This window comes from Uloborus diversus, chromosome 9, assembly GCF_026930045.1.
Source record: "Uloborus diversus isolate 005 chromosome 9, Udiv.v.3.1, whole genome shotgun sequence".
Classification (NCBI taxonomy): domain Eukaryota; kingdom Metazoa; phylum Arthropoda; class Arachnida; order Araneae; family Uloboridae; genus Uloborus; species Uloborus diversus.
The window spans coordinates 136521229-136538439 of NC_072739.1; the positions used below are offsets into that span (position 1 = coordinate 136521229).

The 17211-nt window shown below is 34.5% G+C and overlaps 1 protein-coding gene across 1 annotated transcript in view; it reads right to left on the minus strand.

Moving 5' to 3' along the window:
- The window catches only part of LOC129230586 (collagen alpha-1(V) chain-like), a 161085-nt gene that overhangs the window by 104980 nt on the left and 38894 nt on the right, over window positions 1–17211 (minus strand). Inside the window, exons 9-14 of the mRNA XM_054864990.1 lie at window positions 16370–16441; window positions 14115–14171; window positions 12744–12797; window positions 10490–10543; window positions 4489–4542; window positions 1821–1874 (exon numbers count right to left, since the gene is read on the minus strand). Coding sequence (XP_054720965.1) covers window positions 1821–1874; window positions 4489–4542; window positions 10490–10543; window positions 12744–12797; window positions 14115–14171; window positions 16370–16441 — 345 coding nt within the window. The remainder of the gene's footprint in view (window positions 1–1820; window positions 1875–4488; window positions 4543–10489; window positions 10544–12743; window positions 12798–14114; window positions 14172–16369; window positions 16442–17211) is intronic.

Genomic DNA, 17211 nt, shown 5'->3' on the forward strand with positions numbered 1-17211 from the left:
CAAGTATCAAATTAAATTATTGCTTCGCTATATAGAAAAAGCAGAGAGGGAGGGGGGCACCAAATAAATTTCGTGCCGAGTGTTTTCAAAAATCATAGTCGGGTCCTGAGTGTAATTTTTAACATAAAGAGCTTTGGGCTGGGCAGTAATAGTGTCTTTTCTTGAATGGAAAATGCCCGTTTTGACATAGGTTCAGGTGGATCAATTGTGCAGAATATAACTAGATTATCATACCAATACTCGTCTTATTTTTCCGGCCAAAAAAATTATTTATTCCAATCCTTCTTGCCATGCATTTGACCTTTACTTGCAAATGGTCAACTTCTTACTATTTCTCCGGGATATCATGTTTTCCCATGCTTTAGTGCCAAACAATTACCAGATTTCAATAAGAGATGAGTTTTTTTCTGAAACTGGTTGATTTGATTTTTTATGTTTCTTCGTTTTGGTTTACGTCATCCTAACATTCTGTTTCAGATTCTGAATGCTCGCTATATAATACATTGTGTTCATAACTATATAATACATTATGTTTATATAATTTAGGTAAAAATAAATTGTTGCATTTTTAATAAAAATAACTGATAAAAATTAGTATGGTTGAAAAAATATGAATTATATTTTTAGTATGGCTAATTTAAACGTACAATGCACCTTACACAATACGTCCATCTGCACCTATATCGATTTACCGCGTTTCTAATGCTTTTTAAAAAGCTATTTTATAAAAAGCATTAGAAACAAATTATTTTAGGTGTCATCACTGTAATTTTATAATGAAGTTTAAAACAAACGGTGCAAAAAGCCATCCGGATTTGAAAAGTCATTTTTTAAATAGCGCCACAACGTACTAACTTCGAATGATTATATTTCCAAAAGTAATAAAAGTGACATTGATTTTTTTAGTGCAAATGTTAGATTTAGTGCAAATGTTGGTCATTAAACTTAATAAGTTTCAGATCTCTGTTATGAGGGCGCTAGTTGTAGTTACATTTTCAACATTTGTATTTTTGTGAAATTTATCAAATAAAAGTTCCAATATCTTCTGGCGCCCTTATAGTGACACCAATTTTTTTACATATTTTTAACGTATGCAAGTGTAGCTAGAAAATGATGTAAAATCGTTGGTGTCATCATGAAGGCGCTTTGAAAAAAATGACCTTGAATATAGAAAACATTTTATTTTCGGTCATTTTTAAACGGAGTTTGTTGGCGTCACCCTCGTAGTGACACCGATTTGACAGCTGTTATAGTATCTAACAAAACCATCTAATAATATGGAATTCAAAAATCCATGTCATTATGGAGGCGCTTAAAGCAACTAGAATTTTAAAATCTGGAAATTTGAAAAACGCGCAAAAATGTGTCTCGCCCCCTTAATTTAAAAATTTAATTTCTCAAAAACGGTAAGTCAGACAAAGCTCATATTTTGGGTTTACATTACATTCATGATAAGGAAAAAAGAAAATTAAAAATGCCAACAATCAACCTGCCTGATCCTTACAGACAATGGATCTTAATTTCGGAGCACCCCTAGTTTCAAGTATAGTGCAGTGCCGAAAACCAGAACTTGAAAACATGGAATTAACGAAGTATTAGGACAAGTTTAGCGCCTTAGATGCTGAGTGGCAAAACAGATGAGCAAAACTAAGTTTTAATTTAAAATGAAATAGATTAACTCAGTGTAAAAGTACTTTCAGTGAAGGTAAGCTGTTATTTGCTTAGTTGCATGTCAAATGAATATAATTGAAATCAGTGTTGCGATTTAAATGATATTGATGTGCATTTCAAACGCTATAAGTAAGGAAATGTTACTTTACCCTATCACCTTTTTCTCCTGGTAACCCGGGCATACCTGGGAGACCAACATCACCCTAAAAATTATCAAATAAATGTTTGAATCTTTTAGTAAAATCAAAAATGTAGAAATTGTCAATAAATTACCATCAAAATAAAAATCTAAATTTCAATGAGAAAACCTTGAAAAAAGGAAAGTAACATTAAAAAAGGGTGAAATTTACAAAAAGGTAGCATTGTAAAAGCACTTATTTTCGAGAGCCGTAATTATCGCGAAAATGAAGATTTTTCGTAGTTAGACACATTATTTTTTTAAGATTGGAGAGTAAAAGTTTGAAAAAATGTAATAATAGTTCTAAAATAAAAACCAAAAAAAAAAAGTGTTGTCAGCAAGCATTTAGTTGCAGGATTGTAATTTAAAAAAAAATTTAATATCATAGAAAGTTTAACATCAAGATAATTGGAAAAAAACTAAAAAACAGAAAAGCGTCAAAATTTAAACTTCAAATTCTCAAGAACTACTTAATGGGGAAAATCTTAAAACTAGTGAAAGTAATGTTTTTAAAACTCAGACTAAAAGAAATTTAAAGACATTAATATCTCAATAGAAAAGAAAAACGAGCATTAGAAGTTTCTATAGCGAAATCAGAAGTGTTTAAGGTTAGAACTTCAGTGACTAAGTCTAAAATTTAGAAAAATACAAGAAAAGAACATATAAATGACAAGATCAAATGTTGCAGAAAAAAATTTAGAAATACCAGAATTTCAATGACATTACTGAAATTTAAGAAAATATCTAAAACTACTTAAATTGCGAAATCAGAATATAAAATGTATGAAAGATTTAAGAGTTGTACTAGAATTTCAATATTGTTTAAAACTGTTTGATAAACTTTCGCTCAATACATTTGAGAAATTTTATGAAGATATTCTGGTACATTTCACGAACAAGAAACAAAATACAAATACAGGGTGCTGAGAAAGTTCCCACAATTTTGTTTAAGACTTTTTTTGGCGTTAAAATCGTATGTTGGCCATTTATTTGGCAAATATTGTTTATTGGCATTAAAATTAATTGAGGTTTAATCATTTGTTCTTTGTTAGTTCATTGAGTTAGTGAGCTATGAATCGTAAAAATATGCGTGTTACTGTCGTCTAACTACACAAGGGAATGAAAACAGCCGATATTATTCGAACGACTGGATTCAAGAGTAAAACAGTCTATAACTCTGTGAAACGCTACAAGGAGACTGGAGGGACTGCCGACCGTAAACGGAGTGGTCGTCCAACCACTGCAAAATGCCTGGAATGAGATAACGATGCATGCGTGCGCGAGCATCGTCGGCAATTTCAGACTGCGACTCCGTAAGCCCAAGGAGCCAATTTTGAACAAGCCTATTGAAATATCTAATAAAATTGTGGGAACTTTCTCCGCACCCTGTACAAATTATATAGATGCTTAAGGACCAATAGCTGGAAACCAGTACTTTAGAAATGCAACGAACACAACTATTTAACAAATAAAAATGATATGGTGGTTTACAGTCGAACAGAGATTTTACTGTAATTTGTTAATATGGGCAGAAGTAAGTATTACATCTAAACGGCAAAACTGATTCTTCTACAGATTCTTCTTATATAGGCAAGAGCAACCATAAAGATTATAAAACTGAAAACAATTCATAACTTTTGTCTAAGTGTTTGCATTCTGTTTTAGCCAAGTTCAACTGATTCGTATCTAATATTTGACTATCAAGAAACATTGTGAGACTTTAAGCTTGTATTTTTTGCCAACACGTACCAGCGAAACAAGGTTCTCTACATTGTAAAAAAATTTCGAAACGTTACCGAGTATTTCCGTGTAACGTTTCGGTATTTCAATGGTTTTTATCCACTTCTTGGAAAAATCAAGTATCATTGTCAAAACGTTTCCTGAATTTCTACAAGTTGCATGAATGCAGACTTCTCACTGTTGTGAAAAATATTTTTAGCTCCCAGTTTAAAGATTAACTGAGCGTATTTATGAAGTGTATCGGCAGCGGTTCAATAGCGGCCTGTCCATACTGGTTAAATAACGAATAAGTATGAACTACGTTGCTTTGCAAGAATTGCAAGCGAGAAAAAATTCTCGTTTCGAGTAAAATTCTCGTTTATTCTTGCTTAGCTTTGGCCATGTTTGCATTACTGCTTATAGAACTTTCTTAATAATTTAGGAAGGTGCTAAGCTATTATATTATACCTACCTAAATTTACTCCAAAGTTCCAGAGACACGACTGGGTTCAAACCGGAAGATTTCTGAATTTTTCAGGAAACTTCCGGAATAATTTCAGGAAAGTTACTGAATATAAGTAGAAAACGTTCCTGGCTTTTGCGAGGTATGTTACTGGCAGAAACTGGGCACATCAGCTGCTCATTATTTTTCAGGAACGTTTCTGAATCGTTTTTACAGTGCAGGTGAAAGCAAAATTTTAATGATTGCCAATTGGTTAGCAACAAGAGCGTGTAAAATTAAAGTACTTATAGCAAACAAAAGTCGCAAAATAGCAGCGACTAAGATTTTGGCGTTGTGGCAGTTGGTAAAAAAACGATAAATTAATTTTTAAAATGTCATTACTTGGTTTCAAATAAAACCTGTTTCTCATCCAAATCTTTTCAAGTGTCATGAACAAATGGCTTGAACATGAACTTACTTTAGCTCCTATAGGTCCATGAGGTCCCCTGTCGCCGTCTCTTCCACTTGGTCCCTGAAAATATCGAAATATTTTGTCACTATATTAAATATGTTTTTCTTAAGAATTTTTGTAAATTGAATGTCCTTGAGTGTAATGACTGAATTTTTGAGCAGAATCAAGAGAAAACACTGGCAGCTTTTAACATTATGAAAAATTTATTACGTTCAGCTTGAACACATTTTCTTTATAATTGTTGTAATGATTACTTTACGAAATGTGTAAATTGAGAAATCTAAATAACACGGATGTTTAAAACTCTTGATAGGTAAACTTACTTATAACAAGCAAGTTTAAAACTTACAATGTACACACTGAGTAGGTAAAGGTAGCCCGAAGAAAATTAGAGCTTTAAATGATCATAAACATACATCCAATTTCTACAGGGAGGTTCACTGTGAGTACGTCATAACTTCTTTAACATTTCATGAAACTTCATAAATAAGTCATTGTTTTAAATATTTTTTTCATCGCTTTCGGCGAAAAAAAACAAACATTTCTCATTTTGGCTGTTTTTCGAAAAACTACATATTTAAATAGGTTCATTGAACGTTAAAACGCTCATTGCACTTCCCGTTGTTTTGGCACGTTTCAAAAATCAAACTACGTTTGATTTTTTAAAAAAAGACTTGTCCTTACGCAATTTACATCGCTGTCGCACCTACTCCAAGCACACTCTGTGAACGTGAAAGAAATGTGCTTGGAATAGAGTGTGGTTGTTTCGCACTGGTTAGCTGTTTTCTCATAATTCGAAATACATGATCGCACAAATTTCAAGTATATTTTTCGGTATTTGATGTTTGTTAATTTTCGGGGAAAAAAGTTTTTAAAAATATTGCAGGCAAAAATTAAGTAACTAAAAAAAAGAGCTGTAGTACGCTGATTTTCAAAAATAAGGTAACAAGAACTCTGACGTGTGTGCAGATTCTCTTCATGATCAGAGCTTTCAAACGGTAGCGGTAGATGGAGCTGGGTGTGCACTAACAGACTTAAATATTAGTTAGAAGATGGCTGCGTCGACAGAATCATGTTCCGCCAATGAAATAAGATGTGTGATATGGTTTCTACGTTGATAAGTATTGGACCCTTCTCATTACAGTTCCGATATCGCTCCAAGTGACTTCTATGTTTGGGTCTTTTAAGAAACACTTAGAAGTACGGCGTGGAACAAATTATCATCAAGAATGTGAAACGACATTAAGCTGGCTCGCTAAACGACGGCAGCATTGGTTCTGAACAGTTGACCTCCCAAATGTTTCTTTTAGTGTCCAAAGAGATAGAAATTACTTGGTACGAGGTCGGGACTGTACGGAGGGTGATCCAATACCTCTCAACGCATGCGGAATATGTTTCCGTCAACGCAATCGCCTTCTAACTGAATTTTTGTCCTTTTGGTGGATATCCAACTCCATCCACCGTCACCGTTTGAAATTTCTGATCACCTTCTTTAACTTCAGTGTGAATTTTATTCTGCAGAGAATCTGCACACCCATCAGAGTTCTTATTATCTTATTTTTTGAAATTTGTTCTTATTTACAATTTTCTCTCTCAGAATACTTATAAAACATTTTGTGTTGGTAAAAGATGAAATACTCTTATGATTTGTCAAGATTAAGTATACAAATCAGCTTAAAAGCGTGATACGTCATTTTCCGTTCGACCTAGATTTACGTGTACTAAAAACGAATGAGATTCTAGCTATTAGTTCGCAAAAAGTCGACTATTTTCCCATTTTGCCTTGCAAAGTCTAAAACCTTCATTTCTTTTGATTACATATTGCGAATGATGCATGTTTGAAAATATTATATGAACAAAACTATATGTTACGTCAATTTACAAAATCAGACTGTATAACGATAGAAACTGTTGAAGTTCGTACATAAGGGCATTCATAATATTATTCCTTGCATTTTTTCTTCCATAAGCTATAAGATGTAATTTGCATAAATAAAAAAATTCTGACACTTTAATGTTTAGTCTACTTGGCTCATAACGACTATTACTTAGTCCGCTGTAAAACGAAAAGTTTGCAGCTAACACAATGTTAAGCAGACCCGTCATTTATGGGGTGAGGGGAGGGTCAATTTTTCTCCCTCCTGGCTTCGAAAAATTGAATGGGTGGCGGTAAAAAAGTTGTACGTTGAAAACAACAACTTTTCACTACAGTAAAAAAAACGAATCTGCTTAGTGCAATTTACTAAACAGGTCACTGAGAGTAACATACAACGTTTTTCCATTCAATTACCTACTCACTTTCTATTGTAAGGAAGCCCCGAAGCAAGTTTGCAACATACAACATTCTTCCATGAATTATGAAAACTTTTTTCACAAGGTCAATGCCAACTAGAACATTTTTTAACAGTGTAAACGAACTGAAAACACTGGTAATTCATTCTCTGGATTCATTGTTTCTCCACTGAAAAAAAAAAGTTGAAAACCTACATGCAACGTTTTTCCCGCCAACCATTCAACTATTGTCTTTACGAAGCAGAAGTGATTTTTAATGTTTTCAGATAAATTTTGCGGATTCAGTATTCATCCTCTGTCTCTGAAAAAGTTTTAAATGTCGGACCTGGTGTTAGTATATAAAGTATAACATTAATGTTTCTAAAATATAAAACTCATTTTTTAAAAAAATGTCTTAGTTTACGCGATCAGTCTGGGCCTATTTTCCCCTATTACTAGCAAGCTAGTTAAAAACCAATAATGAGCAGAGTGAGTATACTAAAAACATTCATGTTAAGGACTCATACATCCGTAAACTGAGCGCTAGTAGCAGGCTAGCTCACTAAACTGCTCCTCTGCTAGGAGTTGATAAATTACCTGTTCTGAATAAACAGCTGAGCCTTCTTGTTCTTAAAAGACCGGAAAGCCTTCAAGCTGAGTATAGTCAATAACAAAATTCCTGGATTTTCAAATATACACTGGTGTGCAAAAATTAAGGACGAGACGGTTTTTTCAATATAACTTTGTACAAAAGCTTTCCAAATCAACACATTTAATACCGTAAGATCCCTAATACGTAAGGACATGTGTAATGTAAGCAACACTTACTAAAAGAGAAATCAGAGGGATAAAAAGAAGCTTTATTGAAAAAGTAGCATGGAGCGCAATGCGACTGAAGGCCGAAACATCCCTGTGATGGGTGTCCAGCAAGAAACATCCGGTCTTTAGTAGGGGATATGATCTCCCCCGACTGCTAGGCAGGTTTCACAGCGTCTGCCCATGCTGAGAATGAGGGTGTCAATGAGTTGTTGAGGCATTACTGCCCATTCGTCTTGCAGCGCCATTCGAAGCTCCCGAATCGTTACTGGTGGTGAGGTACGAGCTGCCAAGCGTCTGCCTAGAAAATCCCATACATGCTCGATGGGACTGAGATCCGGAGATCGTGCCGCACAATCCATACGTTCAATATCCTCACTGTCTAAGAGCTGTTCGGCAGCTACTGTGCGATGACATGGTGCATTGTCGTCCATGAAAAGGAACTGCGTACCCATAGCGCCTCTCAAAGGACGCACATATGGAAGAAGAATCTCGTTACAATAACCTTTCCCGTTGATTGAACCTGCGTCGAAAATGTGAAGGTCTGTACGACTACCAAGCATGATGCCTCCCCAAACGAGAACACCGCGACCTCCATACCTGTCCCTTTCAATGATGTTCGAGGGATGATTGCGGCTTCCCCGCTCTCTCCAGATGAGTATGCGATGAGAATCGCTACTCAGACTGAATCTGCTCTCATCTGTAAAGAGTACTCGTCCCCATTCATTGTTTCTCCAATTCCGGTGTTCCCGGCACCACAGAGAACGCCTTCTCCGATGGGCACGCGTTAGAGGTACACACCGTATAGGGCGTCGCGCAAACAGACCACCACCGTGCAGTTTTCTGGCCACGGTAAAATGCGATATCGGTCATCCAGTCGCCTGTGTCGTGTGTCTAGCGATTTCTCTCGCTGTCTGCCGCCTGTTTCTTCAGGCCTGTAAGACAATATACCGGTCATCTGCGAGTGTGGTTCCTCGTGAACGACCACTACTGAGCCCCCCGGATAGCTGTTCCTGTAGTTTGAAATTGCCTCCAAAGTCGTGAAACGATGCTGTGAGCAATTCCGAACTCTGCAGCCACACTTGTCACACTGCGGCCTTCCTTCAACTTCCCAATGATTCGACCTCGGGTAAAAGCATCCAGATGTCGTCTAACAGATTGATTATTCGCCATTTCTCGCTGAGGCAGCAACTCGGTGTGATTTTAACTGCTATACGGCGTGCAATCTCTTTGCCAGAAATACTGATCTTACACCGACAACATGCTTTATACTACTCAGACACTCCCCCATTACGTCTGCCTGCATATCTGCGCATGTGCTACCGTACATCACCTTACTTAATCTCCTGATCGGTCTTTCTGTTCGCTCTGCCTCTTCGTTCAGCTGATATGCTAATTTTTCGACTTCGTCCTTAATTTTTGCATACCAGTGTAATTTAGGTAAGTCTTTTTAAATGCGTAAGTTCAGAATGTTTAAAATAAATAGGTTGAGCATTTTCTTAGGAAATAAGCTATGGGCAGGGCCTGATTTAAGTGTAAGCCCATGAAGCCCGGGCTTAGAGGCCCCCTAGCTTGGGAGGCCTACGAAAATTATAAACTTTTTTTTCCACATAAATAAATGCTTTCAACCGTTTTGCACTATAAAATGTTTCTAAATATTTTTTTTATTCCAGTGTTAGTTTAAAAATTTAATTGGTATTGCTGGCTCTGTTTCAACAAGGTTTATGAGCTCAATGGAAAACTAACTAACTTTCCCCACGGAGTGAGATAATTATGAATGGGGGCAACCCGAAAAAAATCAGCGGTGCAGACTACACCACTGTTTTTTTTTTGAGGGGGGGGAAGGAGGGGGCAACTTTTTTTTTTTTTTTTTGTGAGTACATCACTGCTCTTCGAGGATGGGAGCCTCTATAGTGACAAAAAGATGTGCGATTGAGCATGCATGTTCTTCGTTCTTCAATTGTGCAATTCATGGAGGCCCCACAGGTGTGTCGTGCTTACAGACCTGAAATTTCTGAATCGGTCCCAGGCTATAGGGTGATTCGACTAGTAAATGAATACACAACAGGAAATAAACAGCTTTTTTATTTAATTTTTCTTTCTTTTTAAATAAGTTTCCACAAGTTTTTTCTCAACCCAGATCGATTGGCAACAGTAATTACCCTGCATACAATACCAAAAAGAAAACGACTAAAAAAATTTTGTTTGTTTATTCGTTGCTTGTGTTAATTTACTGGGTTGCTGAACCTTCTTTTCTTCAGTTCCCTCCCCCGTGCCAAAAAAAAAAAAGAAACACCTAGCGCAAAGCGGTAAAAGTTCTCCTATATTTTTTAAAAAACAAATCTAAAATGTTTTTACTTTCATGTGTAAAATGCAGGTTTTAACGATATTATTGTTGCTACTATAGTTTTTGATTGGCGAATTAAATAATTTCGTAATGTCATTTTTAAAAATTTCAATACTATATTAAGTAAAAAAATCTGTTTAACTTCAAAAATTAGATATTTGAGCACCTTTTTAATAATGAGAACGTTACATAATTTTAATTGTTATTATTACGCTACAGATTTTACAATATGAAAATATTTTTAGCACAATGAATATAATTTAAAAAAATAAATAAAATAGAGTAGCGATGAACATTCATACGCGAAAACACCTTTCAGCAAACTTGTCCTTTATTTTCCTTAAAAACAAATAAACTTTAAAACATCATGCACGTTATAGATGAAAAGTGATTTACAAAAATAAACTTTTCATTCATATTTCTAAATAAAAATACGTGAGAAAAACTAGGTTTCCGTAATAAAAAAATATCACATTTCATTGACTTTTCTAACGAAAGGGCCCGAAATTAAGTTAAAGAAATTTATTACTTTTTGCTTTTGTATTTTGAATAATGTGTACTTACTCAACTTACCCTACGACCTGCTCTACCTGGATGACCCATCATTCCACGCAGACCCCTCGGTCCCTGTTGTAGCAGAGATAAAAAATAAACGATTAGCAAGTCAAATTTAAAAGTATTTAAATCGTGACGTCATTAAGAAAAATGTACAATGTAAACCAACATTAGATTGAAACAAATTCAAGAAAAAGTTCAGATCCAGTTATTCTTCAAAAGTTATTTGGGAAAATAGAATGTTATATATTTCCAATACCACTGACTATTTACAATTTTTTTACTTTCGAATATGTATTTTTTGACTCATTTTTAACGTATCTTTGCTAGATAAGATATCGTTTTATTTATCCTCATGTTTCATCGTTTTCTTTTGCTCATTATTCAGAAAGGAGGAATCACAAACACGTAAATGCCAACATTTTAGGATTGAGAGAAATTTTTTTTTAAATGAAGAGTTTTGTTGACTGCTTATGAAGTATCTTGAAAACAATACAAAGTTTAGAAAAATTGACCACAAATGAGCTAAAAATACAAAGAATTGACACGCAAGGAATTTGCGTTGCTTGGAATTTAATGTTAAAACAAACTGACGTGAAACCGCAGTTTGACGACGTGAACAGCATAACTCTGTAGTGTGAAACTAGATTTTAACACGTTGACTGCTGTAGCAATTTTTAGAAGCCTGGGCTAAAAGGATAATTTGATTTAATCGCATTATATTATTAAAAACTTTTTCTAGTGCATAGTTATCGTCAAAAAGCATAAGAAATGAAACCTGAAAAGAAACAGCTTTCAAGAAAGCCATGTCGGATATACCCAAGCCAAAAATTAATGGCGAGAAACGCCTTATTTCTGTCCGGCTTGTAAAGAGAAGCCAGCCTTTTGTGTGGGAGATTGTTTTGCGAAGTTTCACAAAAAATAAAATATTATTTTATTTCTTGAATTTGAATTAGTTTTTATAATTAAATGTTTTGTTCGTTTTCTAGTAAATTTTCTGTTTGTGCAAGCCAGCACTGATTTTTTGTTCATTTCCCATAAGCCATATATCGATATTAGATCTGATGTATTGCAAATTTAATAGTAGCTGCACAAAATTGGCAAGCAAGCAAGTACGAGATAACTCGTAGTTGACGTCGTAGAAAATCCCCCAATCTACGAGTTATCTCGCAGTTGGCAGTCAGCGTGTTTAAGTGAATGCAAAACTGTCATCGTATTTGGATGGGAGATATTGAGAAATCGTGAACCGTTTAGCTCATCTGCCACTTTAGTAATGGGAGGGCAAACCGCAGTATGTACAAAAACAAGTTTTTGAAATATTTGAAAAAACGAGTTTTGATTTGTACAAAAAAGCTTAGTAAAACAAATGACAAAAAAGCAAAAAAAAAAAAAAAAAAATAGAACTTGCAGATGCTGCTGCTCATCTCCCCAGAGCAGCATGCAATTCCATTTAATGTCATTCTCCGCTTTCTTTAAGCCGATCAACTGCAAGCGTATAAAAATGGATATTATGTTGCATTTCAGTTTTTTCCGTAATTTGTCCTTCCTCCTTTCCTCAGTGTCTCAAAAGCCCAAGGGAGGCCTTGGACTTTTCCAGGACATTCTGCTCCAAATTTTTGCTCCCAAAACTAGAAGGTCTTTTTCTAGGCTATCAATAAATCTTAGATTTGGCCTGTCTTTTCTCTGTGTGCCAACTGGTCGGGCATTTGAAGTTTTTTCGTAATTTGTACCTATAAAAATAACCGTGTGAACTTGGCTTTCATCTTTTTCATCGCTATAGAGTGCATTACTACACCTATATCTGAATTTTGATTTTGCATTTACTATTGTAATCCTTCTTGAAGACCAGTAGCTTTTTATTTAGTCAAAACAATTTTTAAATCCATCAATATTCCCATGTGCGCAAGTTGCAAAGAGATAGATACAATTAATCATCGAATTCAACATTGCAAAAATTTACCAATGTAAGAATTAATTTAATCAACAAGATCCCTCCTAATCTATCCCACATCACAGACTTATTGGATTTCCGCATTATTTCGCTTGATGGTTTCCCATCGGCTATCTCTTCGTTTAGAGGCTAGGCGCAAGAGTACGCAGTCCTCTTATGAATTTTTGAGCTGATGGCTCATTGGATAGAAGATAGAAGAAGATAGATAGAAATCCATCAATCTATCAAAACAATTGAACATTTATTTAAAAGATGTGTCTTTTCACTTTAAACTCCATAAAAATTATTTTTTTACTTAGAGATCTTATTTTGACTCGTTACCTCTTCTCCAGCTTCCCCAGGTTCTCCTTTGGGACCTTGAAAACCAGGCGGACCCTAAAAAATAGTGTACATCGTAAAAACACTTTTTTTACTGCACAGGTAGATGGTCAGTCATATGAACAGATATATAGATAGATGAATAAAAATATATAAGAACAAGAGAGAAAGAAACATGAACATGTGTTCATCTCTATTTCAATAAATATATAAGGAAGACCGGGACAAGATGATTATGCTAACAATTTTTGTTCTTAATTGATTTATTTTTAAGGATAATAAAATTTCCTTTACACGAGCTGTTAGAGTGGTCCTTTGTAGTATTAGATATAGTACCATTAAATTTTTCAAATGAAGTAAATGAAGGATATTTTTATTTTTTCATAACCTTAACAAATCGTCATCTTTCCCCAGTACTGGGGCAAGATGACTTTGGCGTCGGGGCAAGATGACAACACTGAAAAAGGTCGAACACAATTTATTTTTTGAATATATTACACATTTTAACAAATTTTTACATCTTACAAAGCATCAAATTAAGCGTAATGAATTGCGAAGTAATGTTGAAGTGTTTAATTGTGCAGCTAACAATAGTCACAAATAAAAATGCCATTTTCATCATTGGAACATTCCTCACGCCACCACTCTCGGCATTGCAACACTAGAACCATTCTTCTGTTGGAGGGTTACAATATTCCTCTTTACAAGCAGGACTTGTTAAGAAGAAGTATTGTCATTTTGCCCCGTCTTTCGGCCCGTCATCGTTCCCCGGACTGCTTGTTTGAAGAGATTCATAGCAATATAGGAAGGCAATTAATTGACGTTTATTCATGGTAATAGGCAGTATATAAACTAAGTTACTCATAAATAATAAAGAGAAACAATCTATCATTCTTGTATATTTAGCAGAGCTTATTTACACATGCATAAAAGTTATAACGTAGCAGCGGTAGATAATCAGAGCTTTAGAACTACTACAAATATGACAATTTATCCGTCTTTATACTATTGATGAACGAACAGCCAATAGAAGAGCCAGTAGTATCCAGTTGATGCTGTTTTCTAGTGCAAAACGCAAAAATTAACACGTTCGTCATCTTGTCCCAGTCTCCCTTATACAGAGATACATATTTATGGAAATAGAGATGAACACATACACTGCCTCAAAGATAGAACATTGAAATCGAAAATCCTTCTAAGCCATACTTTCAAAGCTTATAAAACTTGTAAATATAAGCATTAAAAAGACTGATGATCTATGGTAGTAAATATTTAAAACGCTTCTTCCAAACAGCAATTATTTTGTGCGACTAAAGCTAAGACATCACCGAAAACATAGCATCTTTTCAAAAAAAAACATTAAAAAATACTTACTACAGGTCCTGCCAAACCAGCTAGTCCAACCGGTCCTGTTGCTCCTCGCATTGCCAGCTATAAGACATAAAAGAATTAACTGAATAAAAAATATTAATACAAAGAAAATAGATGTTTTAATATAAGGTAAAATTGACTAAAGCTAACATGCAAAAAAACAGTTCTAAAATCAGGCATCTTTAAATAACTAAATATTTAAAGCGTTTGGTTTTTTTTTTTTTTTTTTTTTTTTTTTTTTGTTATTTCTTAAAAACAGCCTAGGTTTCTAAGTGTTTGAAAACACTTAGAAATTTTCTTTTTTAGAATTATTTTTATTTCATAGCATAACATTTCCAGCACGCATTGTACTGCATAGAAAACTACAAGGTAGGAGCACAGATGTAGTATAACTAGATGTGCAACTCCGTAGAGAAAGTCACTGGCAGCCATTGAAGCTCGCGAAACTTGAAATCAACGGGCAAAAGCGTAGCCTACGCGGATGCAATGCTGTTTGCATCCCATCATGCTACGGCAAAAGCTGTAAAAATAAGCTGAAAATAAGCCTTCAAGAATAGCTTTCAAACGGTCCGTTTACAGCAGCGGTTCTCAACCGGTGGTTCGCGAACCCCTGGGGTTTCGCGAGAGGTTTTCAGAGGGTTTGCGAAAAAAAATATTGTAATGGCGGAGTTTCAACATGCCTGTTTCTGATGAAGTTTCATGCTCAAGCGGTTTCAAGCACATTTTGCACCTTTTTACTTTTATTTGTTCATTTGTCTCTCGCACATTCGATACTCTTAGTTTGAAAATATTTGCATACTTCCTGACATATTTTACATTTAAATAATTTAGTCTGTTATTACAAAGTGCCGGTTTTAGCGCTTCCATTGACAATGATAGGTGATAGCCCTGAAGCCATGCTGAAAAAGCTCTACTTATGAATACAATGTCCTCAGATGAAAGAATTTGAAAGCGTTCGTTTCCTCAGAAGCTTTTGATCGGAAAAATTGATTAAACTTGATGAAAACATTAACTGGAGCACTATGGAGCATATACGAGCGTCTAAAATATTTTGAAGTTTAGTTTATTTACCATTTGAGTCTGACGAAGAGCTACAGCTCTTCTCTTGTGTTGAGTCAAAAATGCAAAGAAGTGTGATCACGCTGTTGTTTGTTGCTGTAATTTTCACACTACATAGACTACAATTTACTTCGAGCTTTATTGTGGAAAAAGAGAGAGAATGGCTAGCAACCCAAAAATACCACAGGAAGTAGGAAAAATTAATTACTTTAGAAAATTTTCGAGGGTGAAAGTTTTGCAGTGTGAGGTTTACGCAAAAAAAAAAAAAAAAAAAAAAAATCAACGGAATTTAACCATGCAACTTAATTAGCGCTATATGTAAATAAGTAATTTATGAAATTTGTGTAGAAAATTTTTCTTGTAGTGAGGAAGCTTAACAGTATTTGTTTTGTTAAAAATTACCTTTTGTGTAAAAATTAGAGTAAATGCGTGTAGTGAAAATAGACGCTTCTGTTATTTCTCAATATACGCAGTTTACTCTGCAATTATAGCATAAGCAATCAAATGATTAATGTAAGCAGTAAATCTTTATGAAACATCTAGGTCGTAGAAAGTTTCAAGAAGACTTAAACCGAGATCTTTCTCATTTTACTGTAAGAAAAAAAAAGTTCATTTAGTTAATTTGAGAGTTCCCAGAAAGGTATTTTAAAGATCATTCTTTAATTGACTTTTTAGCGATCATTTTAGTTCGTAGCAATATTTGTAATTCTATATTTTGCAATTATGTTTTCGTTCTTGTTATAAACTATGCAGCAGCATCAAACTGAAAAAAAATCTCACAAATTTTATTGGCTATGTGTAGATGTGTGCGCGCGCGGTTTTTTTTTTTTTTTTTTTTTTTTGCTTGTTACTTATTACCAAGTACCCAAGGGGTTCGCCAACTTCTTTCGGAGTTTGGAAGGGGTTCGCAAGGGGGTAAAGGTTGGGAACCGCTGCTTTAGAATGATTGAATTTCATAATGAGCCATGTATATTGTAACCAACTTATCTTGTAACATAAAAAGAATAAAACTGATATCATAACCTTGCCAGAAGAGGATAGCATTGAGCATTCTATGCTGTGCTTTGATGGAAAATGTAATAAAAAGTTTGAAATGGTGCAAAATTGTTCTAAATGACTGCAAAGCTCTGGGGGGGGGGGGCTACCACATTTACAAAATAATTTCTTTATTCAACGGAGTGCAATAAAAGAAATCTTACCATGTGCTGACTCAACATCTGCCTTAAAGGTTCGGTGTTGTCTGGTCCCTTTGTGTCTCCTTGTGGTTGATACTGTTGAAAAAATGAGAATAATTGCACTAGTTGCTTGTCTTTATTGATTTAAGCAAAACTGAATGAATTTGTACCAAAAAAAAATGTAATTCATGAAACTCAAACATTTAATTTTTTATGATCGTATTTTGCTGCGTATTATCCGCGGCGTCGTAATTTCGCAGATAATACGATGTTAAAAACGAAGTTGTTATGATTTGACATACAATTTTAGCAACTAAATCAAAAACGAAGAAGTAATAATTTTCAAGGTATAATTACAAATAAATTTAATAATAATCTAAAAAATAACTATTTTATTTTGATATCGCGATTATAGCACGCTAATTACGAAAAAATAAAGAGTCGAGCAAAGGAGCAAATGGTCTAATCTTGTTCTAATGGAGGCTTCTCCCTTGACTGCATGGTTGTTTATTTTTACACAGGTTGAATTGCGTAAAGGAAAAATCCAAGCTGTGTAAAATAAACAATCTATAGGCAGTGAACCGATCTCTTTGGGGTAGAGAAAAAGAAACATAGATAATCTGTGGCAGTGTATAATCCGCACCTCATTTATTTCACACTTTTTAACAGATAATTAGTGGATAATACGCAGGAAAATATACTATTGTCAATACTTTTGCATGATTCATGCTAATTTTAAAATGCAAAAATTATTGGTTAAAATGTAAGACTTTAAAAAATGTAAAACAGAGAATATAATTGAGACGTTAATTAGTATTGTTTTCGTGAGAAAACATATCTGGTTTGGATAAAGCTAAGAAAAAATC